Consider the following 24,689-nt stretch of genomic DNA (forward strand, 5'->3'; position numbering starts at 1 on the left):
GGCGATTTTTTTTTATTTTTTAGTTTTTAAATGTGGTTTTAATTTGGTCACTGTTGGTGATATTTAGAGAGTAAACTATTGAATCACATTAAAACTGCCAATAATGAGAAAATGACATTAAATTGGAGTAAAAGGAAGTCATGTGATGCACACATAAGCTCGTTTTTTCTCCAATGAGTAAAACATTTGACGCGATAAAAGTAAATTTTGAACAGTAAACGGAAGGAACAAAATGGAGTAAAATGATGCAATAGATTTTTAGTCATATTCCCACCGGTTTGAGAGTTATCGTTAAGTTTGTGCCAAAATAGAGACGATGAATCCGATCTCAATTTGGTACTCTTGCTGATATTTGGAAAGATTGCCATAGACCTCAATATAATGCCAAGATTTCAATCTCTGTAAAACTATTTTCCTGCGTTGATTAGTAACACCGCAGAACAAAGGTATTTCGCACTTGGCTAAAGTTACTTCGACCCAATTTAAGAGATACTTGACGGGGTGGGGTAACTGTACTAAAAAAAAAGTTGATATATGAAAATTGGCATCGATATCCGCATACATATATATAATAGCCAAAATGACTGATCGAGTCACGCTCTGACGTCACCAGCAATGAAACTCGAGCTATAGCATGCGTGGCGGCAATATTTCATTGTTGAAGCACCAAAAGTTCAGTAAGTTATTTATAATTTGATAATATTTTTTTGGCAATGTTGGGTATGTAATTAAATGCTTACATCTAAAATTCAAGAAAGATAATAGAATTTTTAGAAGTAGGCTTCTTACGTGCGTATCTGAGTACTATCACGTTTTTTAACTTCAAAATTGGAAAATGTGTTGTGTTCTAAATTAATGACAATGTAATAGCAGCTAATTTCAGTTTTACTCTTGGCAATAACTTTAAGACGGAACGTTGTTCTGCATCAAAAATTCTCCAATTTTCGTTATCTGATTTTTATTGCACTCATTATATCAAAGTTTCTTCCCGAAGTAAAGATATTACCTTAATTGTTAAATAACAGAATTTAAAAAAAAAAAATACCAAGCACTTTTCATAAAGCACTCAAAGTGACAAAATAACTTTTCTGGGTCAGAATGACAATTTAAGAATTCCTGTAGTTTTTGAAAATTCCAAGAAAATGACACCACAAACGAAGAAAAGTGCGGCTAAAGTCACGAAGAGAATTTTTTATCATTATTTAGCTTTCAATCATAACTTTGATGCATATGATAACATGCATATTTTTCTTATTGGGAAAGTTTGGTTTGAAATGACTAGAACCGCACTTTTCTTCGTTTGTGGTGTTATTTTCTTGGAATTTTCGAAAACTATACAGGAACTCTTACACTGTCCTTTCTGACCCAGAAAAGTTATTTTGTCCTTTTGGGTGCATTTTGAAAAGTGCTTGGTATTAAAAAAAAAAGAAAGAAAAAAAAATCGGTTATTTTATTCTTTTTAGTGTAAATGCATTTCAGAAATAGAATAATTTCACCGTCGAGAAACGTCACCTTATTTTTTCATATAAATGCTCGATACTAAAAGGGAAAATACTTATATATACGTGTCTAAAAGTTTAAGCATTTGGCACTAAAATTTAATCCTTGTTCCTCTCCAGGATTTATGCTTGCTTCAGAGAAGCCTTGATTCAAAATTTTCATTATGATTGCTTTTAACATTACTGTTGCAAGGCAACAAAATTTGTAACAATGGGTTTTATATTTAAACGTTTAATAGGGAAATCACATGAAATTTGCAGTTTTCTATCCTCACTGAAATAATAATTTTATTTTAGAATTTTAATTTTTCAGCGCTAACTTGTACCTTAAGATTAAGCAAATCATTTAGTGAAATCCCGAAGTCTCTAAGTGGTCTAGTTGCAGAGATATAAGCAAAACCAGGCCTCAGATTTCTCCGTGACAATCACGCCAAGTATAATAAAAGTGCCAAGTATAATAAAAGACTAAAAAATAAGTAAGTAAACCTCAAAAGTAGATGTATGGGGCAAGATAAGCTTAACAAAAATTTGATCCGTATACATTCCTTTAACTTAGTCCTATAATTAGTTTCATAAACTTCACAAGTAAGGAAAACGAGTCACAGAAATTAGCGCCCCTAAACAAAAGATAAAATAAATAAATAAAACTGTATATGCAATGGGGTTTTTTAACTAAAATCTTGAGTAGATTTATTGTTTAACCTGTCTATAAACTGGTATCGGTTGGAAAATGAGAGATCAGAAACTAAAATTAGAGGTGTCGTTCTTTTTTTCAGAGAAAAGGTAATACCCAACCATCGAGAAATGCCTGTAATATCAGATTAACATCGCGATTTTTTCATCCGTACGAAATGGGGAGTAAATCTCGAAATTTAGCACTCACTTTTCTAAAATAATGATCGTCAGCAGCGATTTTTCTACAAAAAGGAACAAAAGTCGGCACGCTGCCAGTGGACCCGTTTAAAATAACTGCCAATAAACGGCCGGGCGCTCTAACTGATTTGTCCCCTCTTTTTCGCGCTCATAATTGCCGCGGTTGTGATTAATAGCTGTTTGGAGAAAAGTTCAGGTAAACGAATGTCAGAAACACTTAGTGCCATTTTCTTAATTAACTTTATGGAGGTCTCGTCAAAAATTTTGGGGCAGTAATTTTTGAATTGCCGCTGCTCTATCATTAAGGTTTTAATTAATAACAGTGTAGTAAAGATGTGGCCATTTTTTAGCCTCTGTGAGGGAAAATTGGTTTAACTCAAAATTTTCACTTCTTTCGCGAAGCACTTTAGAGAGCTGGCGACAGGAGAGGGCAAATGGTTAAAATGTGAATTGTTTATAAAGTAAGTGATGAAAATTTCGGAATTGATGCTGGCGGATCTTTTCACGTTTTTTACCTCTATTATTACTGAACAACTTTAAGAAAGAGGCCATTTTCAAAACTGTTAGAAAAGTTTCAAGAAGTAAAAAAGTTGTTTGAGACATTAAAAGTTAGTGCCTTTTATTCTGCCGTGAGCAGGTATAAGGCAGTAACTGCAATTTTTTTCATTTTTGTAATCTTATGTATGTTAGCTTTCTTGTACAAGCTTGCTTATTTGGTTCCCGTTGAAAAACGTTTGAAAAAAAAAAAAAGTCTAATTTCAACATTTCCTAATTGAATCCAAAATGCCTTTCTTCAAATATCTCGAAAACTCTTTTCCGCACGTACTGCCGTTTACCTTCCGACGGCAGTATAATGCTTAAAATGCAAAGGTGTGGAATGCATATGATAGTAAAATAGTAGAATCTCTCAATTCGTATCATTTTAAAATTTCAATGTCAGGGTTATTTTTAAGGTCAGAAATTCCTCCCTGACTTTTTCGATGTTCGTGACTTTTTATAGAATTGGGGAAACCATGACAGGAACTAAAACGTCCAGGAAAGGGCTTCACAATTCAGAAAGATCTGATAAAACGTGGTACCACAAGTTTCTGTTTTGGGGTGTGCCGCCGTTTCAGGGGAACACACTTTCTTGTTGTCAGTTGCAGGAGCGATCCCGGAAGGGCGCTGGTAGATCATGACCCACACCCTCAATGTGACCAAGAATAGCCTTAAACTGCGTTTTTATGACTTACCTTTCAAAAAAAAAAAGCACCAGCCTCCTGTTTGTGCCAAAAAAAATGACACTTATGACCCACTCCCATTTCGAAAATCACCCTCACCAAAACCAGAAGTTGGATTCGCCCTCTGTCAGTTGTCATTACTGTTTACTCGTATTTTAGTGCAAATAAGGAATAAGTATCACTTCAATTCAGGTACCATATATTGGAATATCTTTATAATGAGTGCATTTTGTCTCTTGGCTTGTATCGACGAAAACTAAATAAAAAAAATCAATAAACCATTGCGGTTTTCGTATCACAAGTCTTCTTTTAAATTCGCATTGTCAACGCATAAGTTTTGTGCGAAAAAAGGATCTCTTAAACTCTTATCATAGATGCGGAGTAGGAAGGAAAACGACCGACTCTGACTCCTGGAGTTTGATGTCTCTGACTTCGATTCTGTTGACTTGGTTTGGTGTTCTGTCTGGGAAAGTGATTTGTTTTAGAAAATAGAATTTTAAAGCGTTCGAAGCCAACTCCTTTGCCCAGAAATTAGTATCACACCATAACTTATTCTCACAAAATAAAGGTATCTAACCAACCATAGTTAATTAGCGCTAATTGAAAATGATATAATGCTACTTTCGTTACATTTTGTATTCGCAATTCGAATAAACGAAATGATGCGCTGAAGTCAGTGACTGTTGAAAGAAGTAAAACAAAGTCTAGGGGGGGGGGGGGAACGAGAACACATGTTGGCCCGGGCTCGAGCCTGAAGGGGTGGCGAGATTTTTAAAATGAGGGGTGAATGTTGTGAAATATATGTTGGGACGTAGGGGTAAACGTTATGGAGTTAGCCCGTAAAAGTTATTTGTGAAGGGTCCCAAAATTTCGGAGCACACCCCTGCCTGTCCGATCAGATATCTATCTGCTACCGCTCAAAATTGAAATGCTTTACCTCTTCTCCTAATTGCTCAAATCGCCACCAGATGGCGTATTCAAGTTTCATAATTGAGAATAAACTCTTTGGAGAAGAATATAACAAACCTTTTGAATTCTTCCAAATAAAATGTATCTAATGACTAAATCAACAAATTCCATGAGGTGAAAATCTGGAGGGGACGGACTAGTTCAAACATTGCTTTCACGAAAAAATTTCCTGTATCTTGGATCTTTATAAAAAAATTGACGAAAAAAAAAAAACCCATCCTGCGAGGCATCCAGTAATTCAATAGCTGCTACCTCAACAAACATCACACAAGCCGCAAGCTTCAGATAGGTCTTTTGAAGAAACACTCCCACCCTCTTCCTCTTGTCGGCGAAGACAGAAGATGAGATATTACTTCATCATCGCCTCGAAACCGCAGCTCGGGGAAGTAGCAAGGACGGAATAACGAACGGCTCTGATTGAGAAAATTTTGGAAAAATCAATTTGGCCGTAGCTACCTACCCCTGGGGAAGGAGGGGAAAGTGACAGGGAGAGGGAAAAAAAGAAATGGCGATTGTAGAGATATGTTAAAATCTAATTGAGATTGATAAAAAAAAAAAAAAAAAAAAAAAAAAAGGCGATGGGAGATGGTGGGGTCGAAAAAATGAAATTTACTCGCCGAAAGAACTTTCGAGATTTTTTTTGGTTGATTGCAATGATTTTTCTAGTAACAAAACGTGAAATCGAATTTAATGGTGATTTTATTCTCAAATGAATTTGTTTTTCCACTATACATTCCAGTAAGTAATTGTTTTTAATGAGCTTAATGTCAATTCGAATATCACGATTATTGATAAAAATTTTGAAATTAATACCAACCGGACATTAAAAAAAATCCTATATCATTAGATTAATGGGCTTTGATACCCAAATTAATTAGCGTATTAACCTAGGCAAACGATTCATTAATTTGGCTAAATTATTATGATAATATAAAATAATTTTTATTAAATTTTTCCTCAGTAACAAAAGTCTGCGTTAACACTCAAATAAGTAAATCGAAACTGTAGGTACAGTGAAATCTGTGTATCATAGTACTGTCTCTAACAATAAACCTGTCTATAGAGCGATATTGGTCACAGAAAAATGTCAGCAATAATCAAACTACCTGAAATACACCACCGGCTCAGTCATTTCCAACCGAGGACTGCAGTTTCGTGCTTATTAGCACTCATCAGCCCGGCATAAGAAAGTGACTGAGCTGGAGATGGAAAAACCTCTTAAGGAAGCCAAGAGTGCCAAACAAACTGGTAGCTAACATAGAATTAGCTTAAACCAGACGAGTGACCGAAACAATGGTTCGGTTCGACTTGAACATTGAAGGCAAGGCATGGTATATTCAGTAAGTTACCAACCCATCAGCCAGGGCTAAGGCAGAAATACGTGAAATACACCGCCAGCTCAGTCATTTCCAGCTTACTGAATATACCATGCCTTGCCTTCAATGTTCGAGTCGAACCGAACCATTGTTTCGGTCACTCTTCTGGTCTAAGCTAATTCTATATTAGCTACCAGTTTGTTTGGCACTCTTGGCTTCCTTAAGAGGTTTCTCCATCTCCAGCTCAGTCACTTTCCTATGCCGGGCTGATGAGTGCTAATAAGCACGAAACTGCAGTCCTCGGCTGGAAATGACTGAGCTGGCGGTGGATTTCACGTATTTCTGCCTTAGCCCTGGCTGATGGGTGTAACTTACTGAATATAATAATCAAACTGTTTACAACGATAACCTGTCTATAACAATATGTTTTTAGGCCCCAACAGTATCGTTATAGATAAATTTTACTGTATTGTGCACGTTTGTGTTTAAAGTTATGATTTTTCCATATTGTTTTTGATCAAATTCGAAAAACTCCAACAATCCATTTTGTAAACTTTACGCAAAATATACATCCACCATTTATCTTCTAAGTCAGAATTTTGCACTGATACGCAGTTTATCATTTTGATAACTTCTTTGAGTCGCATCAAAGGCTGTCAGATACATTCCTGGCCGACGACAATCTGTTTTCCATCAGTGTTTATTTTGTTCTAGCCAGAACAGCCACAAGATTGACGCTGTCGAAAGGAAAGAACCGCCTTGCTGAAACGAAACTCAAAGCAATTTTCTTGCAATAAATAAAGAAGAATAACTTCTTTGACATTGATGGGCACCGGAAACAGTTTGCGTCATTCTCTTTAGGAAGCAGAAAGAAGGTTTAGATATAACGTCTGTCCACTTTGACTATCTGTCAGTTCTTCGGAAAGGTACAGCCAACAAGAAACGAAGACAAGATCTAGTGCTCGAATGAAAAGTTTTAAATATACCAGGATCAGAAGTTTCATTGACTTCGTTTATGCAAATAGGAAAGCAACAAGGATTCTTTTCACCAGAGAAGTTTATTAAATGTGTAAGATCTGAGAATGACAAGATCGGGCTTTGAGATAGAAGTATGAAAGAGCAAACGCTGGGTACTAGAAGCACCTTTTCCTTCTTACAGTATTCAAAAGTTATTCACTTTTTGTGCGCAAAATTTGCACAAAAAGTGGATACTTCTTGAAGTATTCAAAAGTTATTCACTTTTTGTGCGCAAAATTTGCACAAAAAGTGTATATTTCTTGAAGTGTTCAAAAATTGTGCACTTTTTATGCACAAAGTATGCACAATGTGCCCTTTTTTGCAAAAAAAGTGCACACATTTTCTAGCTGGGATGAACTACTCGTTACCGCATATAACGGTCAGTTGAAAGAGGGATGTTTTTCCAGTGTCAATAGTTTTGTGAAAACAAATTGTGTTCAAAAGGTTGGAATGTAAGACTTTGAATCATAACGAAACTGTTTCGGGAAGAAAACTCTCTTGTTGAAAATATATTTCAGCTGAAAAATTTAGCTTTTCACCGGATAATTTCCTTAGAAATAAAAAGGAACTAAAATTTTCGTCACTAAAAAGTTTTCCAAAGATCAATAAACGCAGAAGTTACAGGGTAAAACACAACAAAAAGCAGCGAGTTTGCCGAATAGATAGTAATATAACAGACATAGATGAACATAAGTAAGTAATAAACTTCTTTGAAAAATCGCAATTTTTATTTCGGCTTTGAAAAAAATGACCTATACATTTTTTAGGTACACGCAGTACGTAGTACTGCACATAAAACGTGATTTTTTTTAGCTCGAACAGTTTTGAAATTCTAAACGTTATAGAAGTGTATAATAAGTAAAGATTATCTTTTGTTATTACTAAAATATAAAAGAATTTGAAAAAAATTATTAGTCTTTGAAATTTATAGGTTATTACTAATACATGATCATTTTAGAAAGACGAAATGTCCAGATGTAATATTATTGGAAAAAAAGAAGAATGAAGTACAGAATTAAACAACATTAAAACTAGAAAACAGCCAAGTTGAATCCAGATTTTTAAAAAATAATAAATAAATCACCAAATGTGTCGCCAAGTTGGCGACTAAACATGGCGAGATATCTCCAAGTGTCAGCCAAATTGTAACACCACTTTAGTTTACATCGAAATTAACAATGATTTCCCCCCAAAAAGGGACAAAAGACCCCTTTAGACCCGGGGGGTCTAAGAAAGGGACGAAGACCCGAACGCTACCAAACGGGGGGTGCACAACTAGACCCTACTAGGAGTCTACGTACTAAATTTCAACTTTCTAGGACATACCGTTCTTGAGTCATGCGACATACATCCGCACATCCGCACATACAGATCTCATGAGAAAACTCGTCGTAATTAACTCGGGAATCGTCAAAATGGATATTTCGCGTGTCGATACGTTCTTAGGCACTTATCCGTGGGGGGTCGAGTCGAAAATAAAAAACATTCATTCGGGGTTAAGCAAAATGGAAATTAAGGTCGATTTTTGAGTGAAAATATTTTCTTCGAATACAATACTTCCTTTTTTGTAAAAGGAAGTAAAAAACATGCATTTAGGGAAAGTTCATGCAGTATTTAAAATTTATTCTGCCCTTATGCAAGAGAAATATATCCATGAAAATCATTACACCAATCACACTATTTTACTATGCATCTCGCATTCCTTTATACTTGCAAAAAACCTGTGGTAGCCTATAGGAGAAAAAATAAACCCGGAAACACGGATAGAATTTATAGATCGTACACGTAAAAACCGAAACGGAAAAAGGAATTTGAACCCCATAATGGAACAGAAAGAGAATGAAGCGGTGAAATGGCTCACGACATCAACCGCTGATTGGTGAAGAGAAAGGAATGGAAGGATACTTCATTAGGTACGAACCCGGGACACGTTTTCGTTTCCTTTCTAGCCATTTCCTTTTCTTGCAGTCCCGTTACAATTACAGTTTTCGGATCAGGCTTTGGAACCTCGTAAAATAAATAAGAACACGAAAGTGAACGGACGTGGAACGTTTCTCTCTTTAGTTTTCTCTTTATTTCCGAGTCCGATTGCAATTTTTTAGCGGAAAAACGGGATTGCTATTTGTTGATGAACTATAAAGCATTGAACTTCTTATGACTCACATCAAACTGGCTCAAAAACATTAAACGTCTGGTGCAAATGTCAAGTATTTTCATTCTTTGACTGGCAATAAAAAAAAATATAAGTAAGAAGTTATCATACGTATGGTTGGAATAGGGCCGTGGTAGCCCGATCGGTAGAGTGTCGGATTCGGGGCCGGAGGGTCCTGAGTTCGAACCTCGATGGTCGAAGACCCACCGTCGTCATTAAAGGGGACTGGGCGACGTTAAATATGCTCGTGGTCTTAATGTCTTCCAAGTGAAACGATACCTCTGGGGGTGCTAGCACCAGGTAGCTATTAGCTCCTGCACTAGTTCTAAATTCGCATAAACTGTTCGATCCGGTGATGGTGCTGCCATCTATCGGTACATAAAATAATGGAGGCAAGGCACTTAGTATGCAGTCCTCGACATAAATACAGTTGTAGTCAGTTGTGACTCTGAATAGGAATAGGAATGGCTGGAATAAAAAGCAACTCTAACCCCTCCTCCCCCAAATGTTAATTTATTTGTAGCCAAGTAAACTGAAATTATTTTCTGTTTATTTCAATTTTATGTTTATCACATTTCAAACAACATCACTTGATATTATCGTTTGAAAACAATTAAAAATATTTAAGTACACTATACTTTTACAGATTAGAACTGCAAAATTACGACAGAATTTGGATAATGTCCGTTGGATAGTTATTTGAATTGGTGGAGATAATAATGCGCTTTTATTGGAGCAAAGTAGAAAGAATAACGAAACGCTTCCTTTAATTTGTAACATTAAATTATACAAAAACTTTCAACGATTAATTTCTTTCAAAGAATTATGTTGGATAGAGCATCGCCAGCCAGGAGTGTCAATGACATGTGTTTGCCACAAAATCGATTTGAAAATTTGAAGTTGAAATATTACTAGATAGGTGGCGCTAAACGCAGAGCAAATATTTCACCATTTCACTTTGGCCCACATTCTCCTTTTTCAAAAAAGGAAGTATTGTATTCGGGAAAAAAAAAATCACTCAAACATCGGCCTTAATTTCCATTTTGCTCACCCCCGAATGAATGTTGAGGTTTTTTTTTTTTTTTTGACTTGACCACACCTGCATGTATACCCCTAAGAACGTATAGACGCCCGAAATATCAATTTTGACGATTCCTGAGTTAATTACATCGAGTTTTCTCGTGATGTTTGTATGTATATATGTGTGTATGTATGTGCGTATGTTCGTATGTATGTCGCATAACTCAAGAACAGTATCTTCTAGAAAGTTGAAATTTGGTACATAGACTCCTAGTGAGATCTAGTTGTGCACCTCCTTTTTTGATTGAATTCGGATGTTCGAAAGGGGAGTCTTTTACACCTTTTTGAGAGGAAATCATTGCTAATTTCAATGCAAACTCATGTGGTGTTATAATTTGGGAAACACTTGGTGATATATCGCCAAGCTTTTGGTCGCCAAGTTTAATCGCCAACTTGGCGACGAATTTGGACGTCGTTTTTTTTTTCTTTTTTTTTTAAAATCTAGTTTCAATTTGGCCATTATTGGCAATATTTAGTGAGTAAGCCATTAAATGACACAAAAATTGCCAATATTTAGAAAATAATCTGTCTAAAACGTTTTTTTTTTCTGCTTCGGTTTGCAACCAACTTGGGGTTTAAATATTTAAAGTGTTTCTTTTCTCACTCCAAGTCCAAGGCACTATTATCATTAAATTAGCGTAAAAGGAAGTCATCAGCTCATTTTGATTTGAGAAGACCAAGAAGTCACTACTGACCTTTGCCTAGTCGGCCGAAGGGGGTCCGGAGGTACTGCGGCGGCATTGGCAGGGGACGGGGCGGCGTCTGTAGCAAAAGTGGGAGGAACTTCGTATAAACAATAGATACTTTCTTCTTCGTGGTCACTCAGGCAGCTGGACGGCTGAAACAGAAAAGATTTTTTTTAATTAAAAAACTTCGGCTGAAACAGAAAAGGGTTTTTTTAATTAAAAAACTTAATAAACAAAAAAATGTGTTTAATAAAAAATGCAATTCGTAAGCAATTAAAAAATATGTATAAACCATTTTAAATCACGAAAGAGTAAAAATAGAAAAGTTAAAAAAAAAAAGTTTCAATATGAATGAATAAATAAAAACAAATTCATTGAAGAAAAAAAAATCGTAAAAGAGTTTAAACGTAAAGAATCCCCACACACAGAAAGAGATGCATTACACATTACGAAGAAAAAAAAAACAAACAAACAAATAAAGAAATTTAAAAAAAACACAAAACAATTACGAAAATTTTCCAAATTTGAACTCCTTTTCTTTGGTAACAGTGATTTCGTAAATTTATATCTCTATGCCTTTATGAGATTCCTCTGTTCTTTTTTTTTTCAAAGTACAAAAGAATAAATAAATTTATCAGCTAATGAAACTTAACCACTGAAAATCGTTTTTAGATAAATCTTCGAAGATGATTAATGAAACGTGAGAAAAGTTACAAGTATTTATGAAACACTTTCAAATTTACAAAAGACTAGGAAAGAAAAAAAAACAACACTTTTTATTATAAATATTTTGGAGAAAGAATTCTAAGGAATATTTTTAGTTGTAATGTCAGTGTACTATGTTCTAAGAACTGAAATGATTTTTTCCTTCGAAAAATGTTCATTAAATTTTTAATAGTTCAATAACCCAGGAGAAACATTTTTGAATGCCCCTTGTGAATTTTACTCATCTAAAGTTTGGAAACTAGTTCATCTGTTTTTTCAAGGATAATTTTTTTTATATTTGTATAACTTCGCAGTATAAGTAAAATAAAAGATGTAATTTTTAAGGATGGTTACAGCTGACTTGATGCTTTTGTCCTATGAAGGTGAGATGATATCGTCATCGAAAAGTTTATAATTGAGGAATTTTATTTAAGTCGCATTACTCCACATATTCCAGTCACATTATTTCATTTATTCCAGTTTCAGAAATTCTTTTCTCCTGTTCACTAAAAAACACGAATGAATAAATATTTGCCACACCTAATTTAAAACACGTTGAGAAAAATATGCAATGATGACAGCCAATTTTCTTCAAACAAGGCAGAAAAGAAATACCATGAAACCAAACACATATCAAAAACCATGATCCCGCGATTACCAACAAAAACAGTCAAAAAATTTTCCATTTTATAAAATGAAGGAAAAAAAAAAAAAAAAAAACTTGGACGTTCGAGTCAAGATATCAGTTAAAAAACGGGCGAAATAAAAGCAGAGCAAGAAGAAAGTAGCCGAAATCCTTTTTTATAATGAAACGTCAATCTTCATTTGAACCCAGGTGGCATACAAGAACGGGCGAAAATGGGGAAGAAAGACTCCGAGTTAATGTATTCAAACAAGGAATCTTCATTTTATTTTCTTCTTTTCAAGAGCAGAGAACGGGGAAGGAAGACGTGGGAGTCCCCATCCCATCCAGGGGAACGCATCACTTGGAATTTTTCTTCTAATCAAATTTTGTCTTTGCCAGTTCGAAACGAATTTCTCGGCCCATCTTTCAAGTGTCATTATCGGCCTTTATAAACGTGTTATCTAAAGGGATGGGTCGAGGAAAAGGGGTGTAGATTCGTGCCATGAATATGGAATTGCCACCCGATTCTTTGTTTAACCCTGGGAGGCACGGGCCCGCCCCTCCCTTTCATCCATTTCGAACGCCGGTGGTTCTGTAGCCAAGTTTCCTGTAGGAGTCCTCCCCCCCCCCCTCATTTTCTTTTCATCATCATTTCTTCTTGCTTTGCTGGCATCGTCTTCTGCGGCTATCATACTTTGCTATGATGTAAGTTTTTACTTTTAAAAACATTCGTCTGCGGAGGAGCAGCAAAGCAAGTGTGTCAGAAGGGGTGCGAAAATTGAATTGTCATTCGTGGCAACATTGACGGCTGGATACTGAATGGATGTTATTCTTGGAGAATTGTCGAATGCTTTGAAAGCTTTTCAATTTTTTTTCTCTCTCGCTTTGATGATTTAATTCAAAGGTAATATTTATTTAATTGTTAATATTTCTGTTTTAAAAAAAAGAAAATAAAAAAAAGAAAGAAAGAAAGAAAAGAAAAGAAAAGCGAGTCGGACTCGGGGGAAAAATACTGAGGTGCTTGACAGAATGATATTTGGATAATTGTTCAGCACATGTTAGTTAAATTAAGTGAATAGAACAATAATTACTTAATGCAATTATTTTAAACATTAGACACTTTCATATTTATTTTGTTTTTATCATATATATTTATATACAGATACATTATTATTATTCTTGTTATTATCAGTATTATTATTTCAGCTATTAAGTCATTTAACATTCAAGAATAAGATTTATTGCTATGTCAAGCAATCTGTTCATATGCATAGCTATACCAAATTATGTAGTATCAAATTGTCAGGCTCAACAGGGTAGAAAGGGTATTTAGGCCTTAGCCTTCTCCTTGGAGCAAAGATTTACAGTTTTTTTTTTTTTTTTTTTTTTTGAGCTGGTTGAAAGTTAAAACAAAAAACCTTAAGGTAAGACTTAAAACTTTTTCGTACTTTAATCAAGATGGTAAAGTCTCGCAGTCTAAAAAAGACCTAACGATCTCACGCCAGTAGCAATGCACAAGATCCTATTGGTAAGTCGGGAAAATATATCAGTATGTAAGAACAACAACAACCAATGTCAGATTTAGACCAAATTTAATTATTAGACTTGTGCAAAATCTGACATTGATTGCAGTTCTTCCAAAGTACAAAGTTAAAACTCTGACATAGGTTGTAGTTGTTCCAAGGTCCTATAATTCATTGAGCTAGTGAGGCTTCCTCGTAAATGATAAACATTGAATTAAATGCTAATATTGTTATTATATGCTTGTTGCAAACAAATGATTTGCACATACACTTAAGAATCTCTTTCTAAAGAAAGTGACTCGTCACTTAAACTACTTTACATTGAATTTACGGACTTATAAGAAACATTTTTGAAGGTGGTTAATTTACAATACATGGAACCTATGATGAATAAACACGAACAAGCAAAATAATGCACTACAATCGACTCGCACTATGACGCGATTCAGCTTACGCGAAATGGCTACAACGCGAGTTTTTCAGGAGTAACGAATTTCGGAGTTTACGCGAATTCCTCGCCCACAATACGAAAATTTTCGGCTGAATAATTTCGGTAGAGAGCAGATCAATTCTTTTTTCTTCTGACGAGTTGAGGGCAGATAGTGGACTCAAGTAAAATTTTTGGAAACATTGAAGAAGCTCAGATTTCCGTGAAAACTCTTCAAACATGCTTACAAAAATCATTGAAATCAATTAAAAAAGGCATTTTCTAATAATTTATTAGTTTTAGAATATGTTGTCAACTCAACATTTTCGGAAACAGCAACCCAAAATTTTCGGTATTGTCGGATCACAAATACCCCTGATGTGCATGCGGCATGCGCTGTCAAGAGAAGACTAATAACAATCTGAGATCGTGCATCATAAATTATCATCATCTTCATTTTTTAATTGACGAGTATAAATACAATTACTGTTTCTACTGCGCAGCACTATTATAGTGCTGAATTTTATTATTACTACAAACTGTATTTAAGGTACTGTTTTATGTTATTTCTCACTTCAATGTTGACCACTGCTTTTGTGCTTCGTAACAGTATTTTATATTGAGTTATACTGCTTTTTTAAAATAAAAATTCAGTTCGTTATGTAAGAAATGGTAATATATAGTTAAAAACTCATTCAAAACATTTTGAGGGGTGTTTATGAATGTCTAAAATAATGAAGTATGTTCATAAAACGGCTTTTATACCAACCCTTTTCCAAAACGCAAAGTTTCGACTTACGCGAGGGGTCTTGGAACGCATCTTTCGCGTAAGTCGAGACTCGACTGTACACAATACTCCAGGGTTCCCGTAGCTACTACTATACGGTTGGATGGGGCCCTGAAAATACCTCTGTTTTTGATCCAGACCAGGAACCGAGTAACCCCGTGATTCTCACACCGCCAGAAGTATTGATTTGGTTGGAAACAAGGAGGACTTGATGACTGCGAGATTAAATTCACCAGTCACCACTACTTTACATGGAGGGTTTTCTAGAGGCATACATCGAAACTACGATTCTCCAGTTACGATTCCAGTGAATTACCAAATAGGCCAACACGGCCACAATAAAATAATTCCGTGATCGTATACAATAAAGAAAAATATCTAAAATTTTCTTTATCAGAAGTATTTTGTGATTTTAATCAAAGGAATGTGAATGCACCCAATGCTAAAAAAATAGCGCACATGACTAAAAGGCTGAACTGCTTAAAGCATTTAAATTTTAGGACAAGCCTACCAATGAGAGGACTTCTAAAGATTATACTCATTGAAAATTAGTTATTGATGTGATACTGTTGATATAAAAAATAAAAGTTCAGTCAGGTTAAAAAATAAAAGTTCAGAATATTTAACTCAAACTAAAAATAGAGACATACTGTAGTTCAGTTATACAGTGTTCTCTGAAATTAAACATACACTTTTAATCAAAATGATTCTCAAATAGCGAGCATTATCTTTAAGTTACTTGACTGCAGTGAAAACAAATATCTTTGAAGTTATTTGAGATGAGATATTTTAGAAACATTCTTCTAAAGAAATTTTTCCAAGTTCGCTGTCTAAATTAAAATTTTCAGCTCCTTTTATTTTTCAAGGACACGTTTTTCAATTCTCTGCAAATGCTTCCTGAAAATACAATCTCCACATGTGTAAAGAAGCTTATTTTAGTCAGGAAAATAGAACGGTAATAATTATCTGTAGTTGGATAAAACCTAACCTGACGGCGTCGTAATGATGAGATCTGTTTAGACGTTATTTGAATCTGCTTAACCTTCATAATACTGCCAGGTTTGGTTAGCCCTAACCAATAGATAAGGAAATGTGTTCTGTTTTGTGAAATATTCACAACTTTTCACGCTAGAGTTGTGAAAGTTAGGGGAAATTGGGGGCGGTTGTATTATTTTTTTACAAAACCGATCTCTGTGGGAGTATTTTGACACCGGCACCAGTACACCTTAATTAAACCTTAGCTATCTAGCTACAAATGGATAAGCTGATATTGACATCATCTGCGTTGTAAATATGTCTGAAGATAAGTTCCAACAATCTGAAAAGTTGTTTTTTCACCCGATACTATGCCCAGGACGGTTTAAACACTAACGAATGAGAATAACGCTATTATACATTAATTTAATAAATAAAAAATGGCGGCAAATGTTCTATCTACACTACCCTCTTAAAAAACAGTTAAAATAAAACGGAAAAATATAAAAGAATTGAGCAGGTAACTAGCAATTCTTTTGCTCGTATTGTTTTGAGCAGAAAAGAAAAAAACATTCTTTGATTTAATTCAATCCTAAATGCTTGAGTGCTTAAAATAAAAATTGTTAAGAGTAGAAACAAAAAAAAAAAAAGAAGTTATAATTTGAATTTTGACATCTGGAATTCAAATTATGGTTTTCGTAATCACAAGTATGTGTATGTAGGCGTGTGTGTTTGTGTCTGTGTTCAGGCATGAGTGTGAGGGTACGTGTGTGTATGTGTAGGTGTGTGTATGTGTATGTATGCGTGTGTATGTGTATGTATGCGTGTGTATGTGTATGTATGCGTGTGTATGTGTATGTATGCGTGTGTATGTGTATGTATGCGTGTGTATGTAGCATATGGATGCAACCTGGAGCCGGTTTTCGCTAGAGGAGCAGCATCGTGAGGCGGCCGGTTGACGGTGGTGCTGCAAAGGGAGGCAGAGGGAAAATAAAATCATAGGAACATCAAAACCGTCAAGTGAGAACAATAAGCAATGTGATTGCTCAAAAAAAAAAAAAAAAAAAAAAATGGTTAAAGAAGAAAAGTGATCATAAAATTATCAATACGCACTTTACACTGGATCGTTCGACTACTAAATACCGTAATAAAATAAACCAATCACTTGAAAGTGACTTGAAAATCTATCATTCGATAGTGTGATCAGTCTAAAGCAACACCCGATAACCGATCTTGTCATAGTGTAATCATTCGAAAATACAGTCCCATTGTCGAGCATTCGATAATGAAATCATTTAAAGGAACTCCACGATCGCCGATGATTCTATTACGAACTTAATCAACAGCATCACTCAATAGAATATCATTCGATTATGGAATCATTCGAAGGCATCAATAAGTAGCCGATCATCCGATCATGAAATCATTCGAAAGAACCAAATATAACTAGAAAACCAAAATCACTCGATATCTGACCATTCTCTAATGCAAAAATCTACTGATGATTTCTATCACTATCCGTTACCAGCTATTTCAATCACTTCTTTAAAAAAAAAAAAAAATTTGCACAGTTTTTAAGTGGCGGTTCTCCGAAATTCAACTGTGCTCCCAAACTTGATACCCAAAATTCGCAACCTCATTTCACTTTTAGGTCACTCGAGCGAAAATCGATTATTTGATAATGAAATCGTTCAATAGCAGCATTAAATAGCCGATCAACACTAAAAATATTCCGAAACGTTACTGGTTATTTCCGTGGAACGTTTCGAGATATAGCAGGTTTTCACTTATTTCCCCATAAAATCAAGCATCTTCAAAAAAAAGTTTCCTGAATTGCTACAAGTCACACGAATGCAGACTTTTCACTGTTGTGAAAAAGCTACCACTCTCTTAACAGTTTAAAGATTGGATGAGTGCGTTTAGTAAATGTATTGGTTTAAGTTCGATAATGGCCCGTCCTGATTGACTAAGCCCCCAATGGGAGAGAATAAGTCTCTGTATAGCTGCAGCTTTGCAAAGGTGGAAATTGCATGCAAGGGAGATGCTCGGTTCTTACTTGCAATTCTCGCATCGCTTTTGCCATGGTTGCTCTAATGCTTCTGGAACTTTCTTAGTAGGTCAGGAAGGTTCTAGTCAATTACCTTAAACCTACTTAATTTTTCTAGAAGATCTCCGACATATGGCTGGCTTATTAGGAGAGATTTCCCAATTCTTCAGAAAGTTTCAAGGAAAATTTTAGAAAGCTTGCTGACTTTTTACGGGAAAAGTTCCGGTTTTTGCAAGATATGTTGCTGGCAGAAATTGGACACATCAGCTGTCTTTTATTTTCCAGGTACGTTTCAAAATCGTTTTCCAGTGTACGATTATGAAATCATTCGACAGCATCTATCGATAGCCGTTCATTCGAATACAAAATCATTCGAAAGTATACTCGATAGCCTATCATTCTAAAGTGAAATCAAGCTAAAGCGGAAAGCATCACCCCATTAGCTGATCATTCGATTATGATTCGAAAGCACGGCTCCATAATCGACCATGAAATCATTCGAAAAAAATACATATAATTATAAAATCCCTCGATATTCGATTATTCTGAATCTATCAATTATTTCCGTCACCATTTCCCACCAGCTATTCGACTCACTTCTCGACAAAATTTCTCGGACAATTCTTAAGTGGCGCCTTTCCGAAAATTCAACTGTGCTTCGAAACTTGATACCCATCATTGAATTCGCAACCTCTCTCCACTTTTGGGTCGCCCCCACGTACAGGACCCAGCCACCAAGCCTTTTCGAAATTAATGATCTCGCGAGCAGCGGGAGTTCACGAGAGAGTAATGATATTTCCATTTCATTTCAAAAGTATGACAAACATTTCATGCCGCCGCCTCTCCCACCTAATTTATTATTTGTACTGCCCCGGCTCCGTTCATTTCTTGGCACTGGAATGCCGAGACAAATAAAGCACAGTAATTCATTCCTCTTCCTTTCATTTATTTCGGCCCATTTGTTGCTTCAGTTGATGGATGTTATTTCTTGCTCGTATCAGTGATTCATTTCTTATTTTTTTAATTTTATTAAATGTACCAGAAGGGAAGAAAAATAACGAAGCAAAACTTTATGGCAATGTGTATCAGATACAGAAAATTAAAGTGTTCAGCGAATTTATCTTTTCCTTAACATTTCTTTTCCCTCCTAATTTTCAATGGGCAGTAAAGTACAGAGTGTCCGGGAAAGATCCGTACAACTTCAAAAATGTATTGAAAAAGAAACAATAATGTTACAGCGAAACTAATTAGTACATTAGACAGAATAACACAAAAAGTTTTTTTCCTATAACTTAAGTTATTACCTTAGGAAATTTCTACATGAGACCCTTTCGTAGCACGAACAATATCAAGACGATAATCCAATTCCATCCACGACCGTTTCAGCATGCTAACATCAACAGTAGCTACAGCTGTTTGGATGTTTTGTTTCGTTGTGTTTGCGTATCGGATTTTGTTTCGATAAACTACGCAACACATTGAGCTTTCTTCACGCGATCCGCCATTGAAATAACTAAAATGCTTTAATATTCCTTTGCGTGACTTAGCGCCATTAGTCAGAAACATACTGCAGAATTTTTTTTTTGAGGTATTCTATCTAATGTACTAATTAGTTTCGCTGTAACCCTATTGTTTTTTTTTTCAATAAATTTTTGAAGTTGTGCGGACCTTTCTCGGACACCCTGTATTATACGGGGTGTCCGAGAAAGTTAACCTGCAAGACCTTTATTTTCGCAACCGTTAGTCCTAGGTGTATACTTCGAATTGTAAAAATGTTCAAAATCAGATGTAGAGTTAAGGTATTGAAAGTTTGAAGCAAAAATAAAAATGAGTCAAAAAATACAAAATTTAACTTTTAATACGGGCCCCAAGTTCCCTAACTTATATTTAGGGAAATATTCTCCATTGAAAGATATTACTAACACAAAAAACTTGACATTTGTGTTGCCAAAACTCAGGGAGATATTCCAGTTTAAAGTTTTAAGGGGCCATATAAAAGTGAGATTGAAACTTACCGAACTTTCAGAAGAATAACAAGTCGTCTGAGTTAGAAAAACAAGGAATTTCTATTTTTCATTGCTGTTCAAAAATAAATGCAAATGTTATGCCGTGACACGCAAAAACACACGACAAAACCTCGAACAATTTGAATAACCACACTCTATGCACACGTATAATTTAAAACACATGTTAACTGCTATATTTCCCCCTAAAAGGCGTTATTGAGGGCGAGTGAAAAGTGGTGTAAGTCACAAAACGCTGCGTTTCATATCTCGGTGAATATTGGTCGTACTAATTTCAACCTTTTTGTACTGGAATTGTTTTTCAATGGAGATTATTTTTCCCTAAATATAAGTTAGGGGGCATAGGGCCCGTATAAAAAGTTAAATTTTGTATTTTTTGACCTATTTTTATTTTCACTTCAAATTTTTAATACCTTAACCCTGCATCTGATTTGGAACATGTTTGCAATTGGAAGTATATATCTAGGACTAACGGTTGCGAAAATAAAGGTCTTGCAGGTTAAAACGGACCACCCTGTAGAACTTTCATAAAATGAAGAGAAAATATACTCTCTAGGCTCTAGAGCAATTTTGACTAACACGCTCGTGACCAAATTATGGAAAAGTAAGAATATTTCTGAAACCATTTATTGGACTCACGAATGACACTGTAAATCAGGTGCAATTCTGTTTTCGAAATGTTATGTTTTCTACTTTTTACGAGCTTCATAAAATGTATTATTTTTCTAAGTTAAAGCTTTATTGCTAAAAAATAATACAAAAGCATGCAGAAAACTTGTAAAAACGAAATAGTATGAACATACTTATTGTAATAAATAAATAAATAAATAAATAATGAAACAATGAAATAAAACAAATAAATATATAAAACAAAAAATAACAAACAGTTGGAAAAAATAATAATAAATACAAATAAATATATAAAACAAAAATAACAGACAGTTGGAAAAAAAATAATAAAGATAAATAAATAAATAAAAAAGAACCGTTCGTTGAGTCGTTCAAATAATGAATTAATTTTACTTCGCGGACAAATAGTTACATCTTTGGCTCATATTTAAGGATAATTCTTACAGTCAGTTATTAGGAGTCATTAGAATTTCTCACGAATTAATGCTGTTATAGAGTTTTGGACAAAAAAAAAAAAAAAAAATGCGGATAGTTTGAAATTATTTGAATGAATCTATTTGAAGCAGGAATCTCGTATAAGTTTCTAGGTGAAAATAAGGTTGAATTAATATTAAAAATTGAAATGAGATTTTAAAAAAATCTGAAAAACATTGCACACATACAAAGAAATTTTAATTTTAAATTCTTAAACAATAGCAAACTTGAAACTTACACGCATCCAGTTATCTTTATACAGTATGACTCTAATGACAAGACACTTGAAGTTAGATGGACTCTTTTACATTTGAGTTAGAAGAGAATATTCTTTATCGGCACAAAGAAAATAGCCGTTATTTTAAAGCAAATTAGCCTTTTTCACCCCTGTTTTAACAAAGCCGGACTGTAAGAGCAAAGCACATTGTTTATGAGTGTAAAAATAAGGCGGAACATGGAATGTTTGCAACTGGAATGTAAAATTTGTTAGCGGTATGAATGTAAAGTAATAAAAATATAAAGAAATGTTTTTAGAAAATTAAGAAATGAAGGAAAAAAAAAAAACTGCATTTAACACAGGAAAATTTAAAATTGTTTAGCGCTTTACACTTACCGAATATTTCCCTGGTTTGAAATTTCTATTGGCTTTTAAGGATAAGTTATCACCCTGGGGCTGAAATTCAAAATGAAAACAATAAATTCATGCAAAAGCAAATAAAATAATATTTAAATAACATACAAAATATGTATGGCATATAACAAAACACTGAAGTTATACAAATCAGTGTAGCTCTTTAATAAGCCATTAAAAATGACTGAAAAAATATTTTCACATGTTAAAGAAGTCAACAAACTGAGTACTTTGCAACTCAACCGGATCACTTTCGCTTTCAAAACGAAATTTATTCCCTACTAAATTCTGAGACTTTACTCTTTTTTTATTCTATAAGAGTAAGTTTCAATAACCGAAAGCATCAAGATTTTACTAAGCCCATTTTACAGAAATTTAATTGAACTACCTCTATGCCCCACTAAGCTCCAAAAATTCTGTTATCTTTTCTCCAGAAAACAAACTCTCATTTAATTTCAAGGACAAAATTCCATTTTCTTCCACTTTTTAAAAAGATTTTTTCATCATCGTTACTCTCGGAGAGTAAATTTAGTCATGTTGCACTTTAAAATTATTTATTGTCACAGTTAATAAACTTAGTTTCATTAGTAATGTCCTAGCAGATATAATTTAGCGTACATTATCAAAAACAAAACTTATGTAACATTTATCTAATTATTATAATATTTTTAAATTAAACTCTTAACATTGTTGAACAGATTGATATAATATTAATAATAATAATAATAATAATAATGAATAAATAAATAAATAAATAAAAATAGTCAAAATATATAAGCAAATAAAAAAATAATGCATATAAGCAAGACATAAAAGTAAATAAATAAATTCATGCAAATAACCCAAAAATAAAGGAAAATAAATAAATAAATTCAAATAAGCCAGAAATATAAGTAAATAAATAAGTAAATGCAAATAGGCCAAAAAAATATAAGTAAATAAATAAATAAAATAATGTAACTAAATATATTGTGCTATAAGAAAGAAAAACAGTTTGGTGTTTCTAAGAGTGCAAAAAGTGATAAGAACTGCAAAACTTTTTTTTTTTGAACTAGGGAAGACCGACCACCAGTGAATGAACACTTAAGCACAATTTCATTTTCAAAAATTCATAGAGTCATTACATTTTGTAGTATTTGGCAATTACAGTAAAAATATTTTAGATGATATACATGTAAGTCGTATTAAAAATTAGGGTGAATTTTCATAGTTCTTCATCAGTTCTTTTTGGAGGGTTGAATTATAAAAATGTGCCCCAACTCGACATTTTCCAGTTGCTTTCTTTCTGGAAATGTATAGAAGGAAGTGACTACTGTCAATTTAACTAAGAAAATGCTTAAAAACCAATTTTCTTCAAAAGAATTACGAACTGTTCATTCACGGGTAAATCTACCTATAAGACCCGAGCTAGTTTCTAAGTCTAGCTGTTTATCTCTTTGGAAACATTGTTCATTAAAAATGCTTAACTACTGCTGCTGCCAAATTGGATATTAAATGCATGCCTAAATTAGGTTATGATCATGAAATTACAGAAAAACTGATTAAAAATTCGACAGTGACGATCCATCGCACTTCGTTATAAGAACGTATTACACAAAAAGGGTGGAAGAAATTGGCTAAACGTGGTTAGATCTTTTCGCAAGCAAACTCATTTGAAATGAAGACATACATTGCTTCATTTCTTTAATAAAAAACCAAAAGTAAATTTATAGATTTCGAGTGAGTGCTGTTATTTATACCAAAGTCAACATTTTAACGGCATATCTTTCATCAAAATTTCCATATATGCCTTTAGTATAATAAGCATGTCTCCAAACAAGAGTCGATCAAGTCTTTTTATGCAATTGAAAAAAAAATATATATATAGTGTATGTATAGAGGAATTTGCTAATGCGGCATTCGCACGGTCATCATTATCTTAAACACCCCCCCCCCCCAAAAAAAAAAAAAAAAAAACGATTTGCCGTGACAGCCTACAAAACTGCTGAAGTACTAAAGTTCTTCAAATCCATCGGTATTATTTTATGTTGAATTCTCATTTTTTTATTTACTTGTGCATTGTAACATCTTTTTTTTTGTAGAACTTATCTTTCTGCAGGTTCGTATTTTAGAACCTTTCTTCCAACTCAACTGAAGTTATATTTCAGTATTTGTATTTCTTGCTTTGAAAAATTCTACTCTCAAGGGAACGAGCTGTCTCCTAGGGCAATGTTTAAATTCAGAGGGAATAAAATTTATCTTTCTTTTACAATGATTGTCTGAGAAAATAGTAACACGAAATTCGTAACATCTCAAACATAACTTGTTCGTTTATAGGCATTTCGCTTGATTTCTGAATCGAAGACAAACAAAGTGACGAAGATGTCGGTTTTTTAAAGTAGTACGTTGGGGAAAAAATATTTTCTGTGGACATTTGAAGTCAAGTATACAGGTTTTGTATGTGTATGGATACTTATCGCAAAACTCAAAAATTAAATAATGAAATTTCTGGAAAAAAAATATTTTTAGACCTAACTTATTACTATTTAAATTGCTACACTGTACTATATACAGCCGGACCTCCATATATCGAAGTAGCAAATTGCCAGAAAAAAATTCAATATATAGAAATTTCGATATATGGAACCGATTTTATTTTACCATAAAAGCATCCTAAAATATTAAAATAAAAGCTAATTTTCGTGTATGAAACAGAATTTAAAATTTATACGAATATCGGATTAAATGAAAGTTGGTGATTTAAAAATTAACAGAAATTACATTTTAACGCCAACCATACATCTTCATATTCTTCGGCAATTCACATTGATCGCAACATTAGGGGATTTTCGTTTTAACAATGTGATCTAGAGAAAAGTAAAAAATCAAGCTACTTAACTTGAATAATTTTTACTAAAGCTAAGAAGACTAGAAATGATAATCAACAAACAAAAGGGATAATTTGAAAATGATTTTACAGTGTTACTGGTTAAAGCTAAGATTTGAAATAAACTTGAGGGAATTTAAGAACTTCAGAACGGAACAACGAC

General features: G+C 33.9%; 1 protein-coding gene across 1 annotated transcript in view; it reads right to left on the bottom strand.

Moving 5' to 3' along the window:
* The window catches only part of LOC129219878 (uncharacterized), a 430,493-nt gene that overhangs the window by 68,292 nt on the left and 337,512 nt on the right, over positions 1–24,689 (bottom strand). The window contains exons 3-4 of the mRNA XM_054854190.1: positions 21,643–21,702; positions 10,822–10,964 (exon numbers count right to left, since the gene is read on the bottom strand). Of these exons, the coding sequence (XP_054710165.1) occupies positions 10,822–10,964; positions 21,643–21,702 (203 nt within the window). The remainder of the gene's footprint in view (positions 1–10,821; positions 10,965–21,642; positions 21,703–24,689) is intronic.

Source organism: Uloborus diversus, chromosome 1 (assembly GCF_026930045.1).
Source record: "Uloborus diversus isolate 005 chromosome 1, Udiv.v.3.1, whole genome shotgun sequence".
In the NCBI taxonomy this organism is placed as follows: domain Eukaryota; kingdom Metazoa; phylum Arthropoda; class Arachnida; order Araneae; family Uloboridae; genus Uloborus; species Uloborus diversus.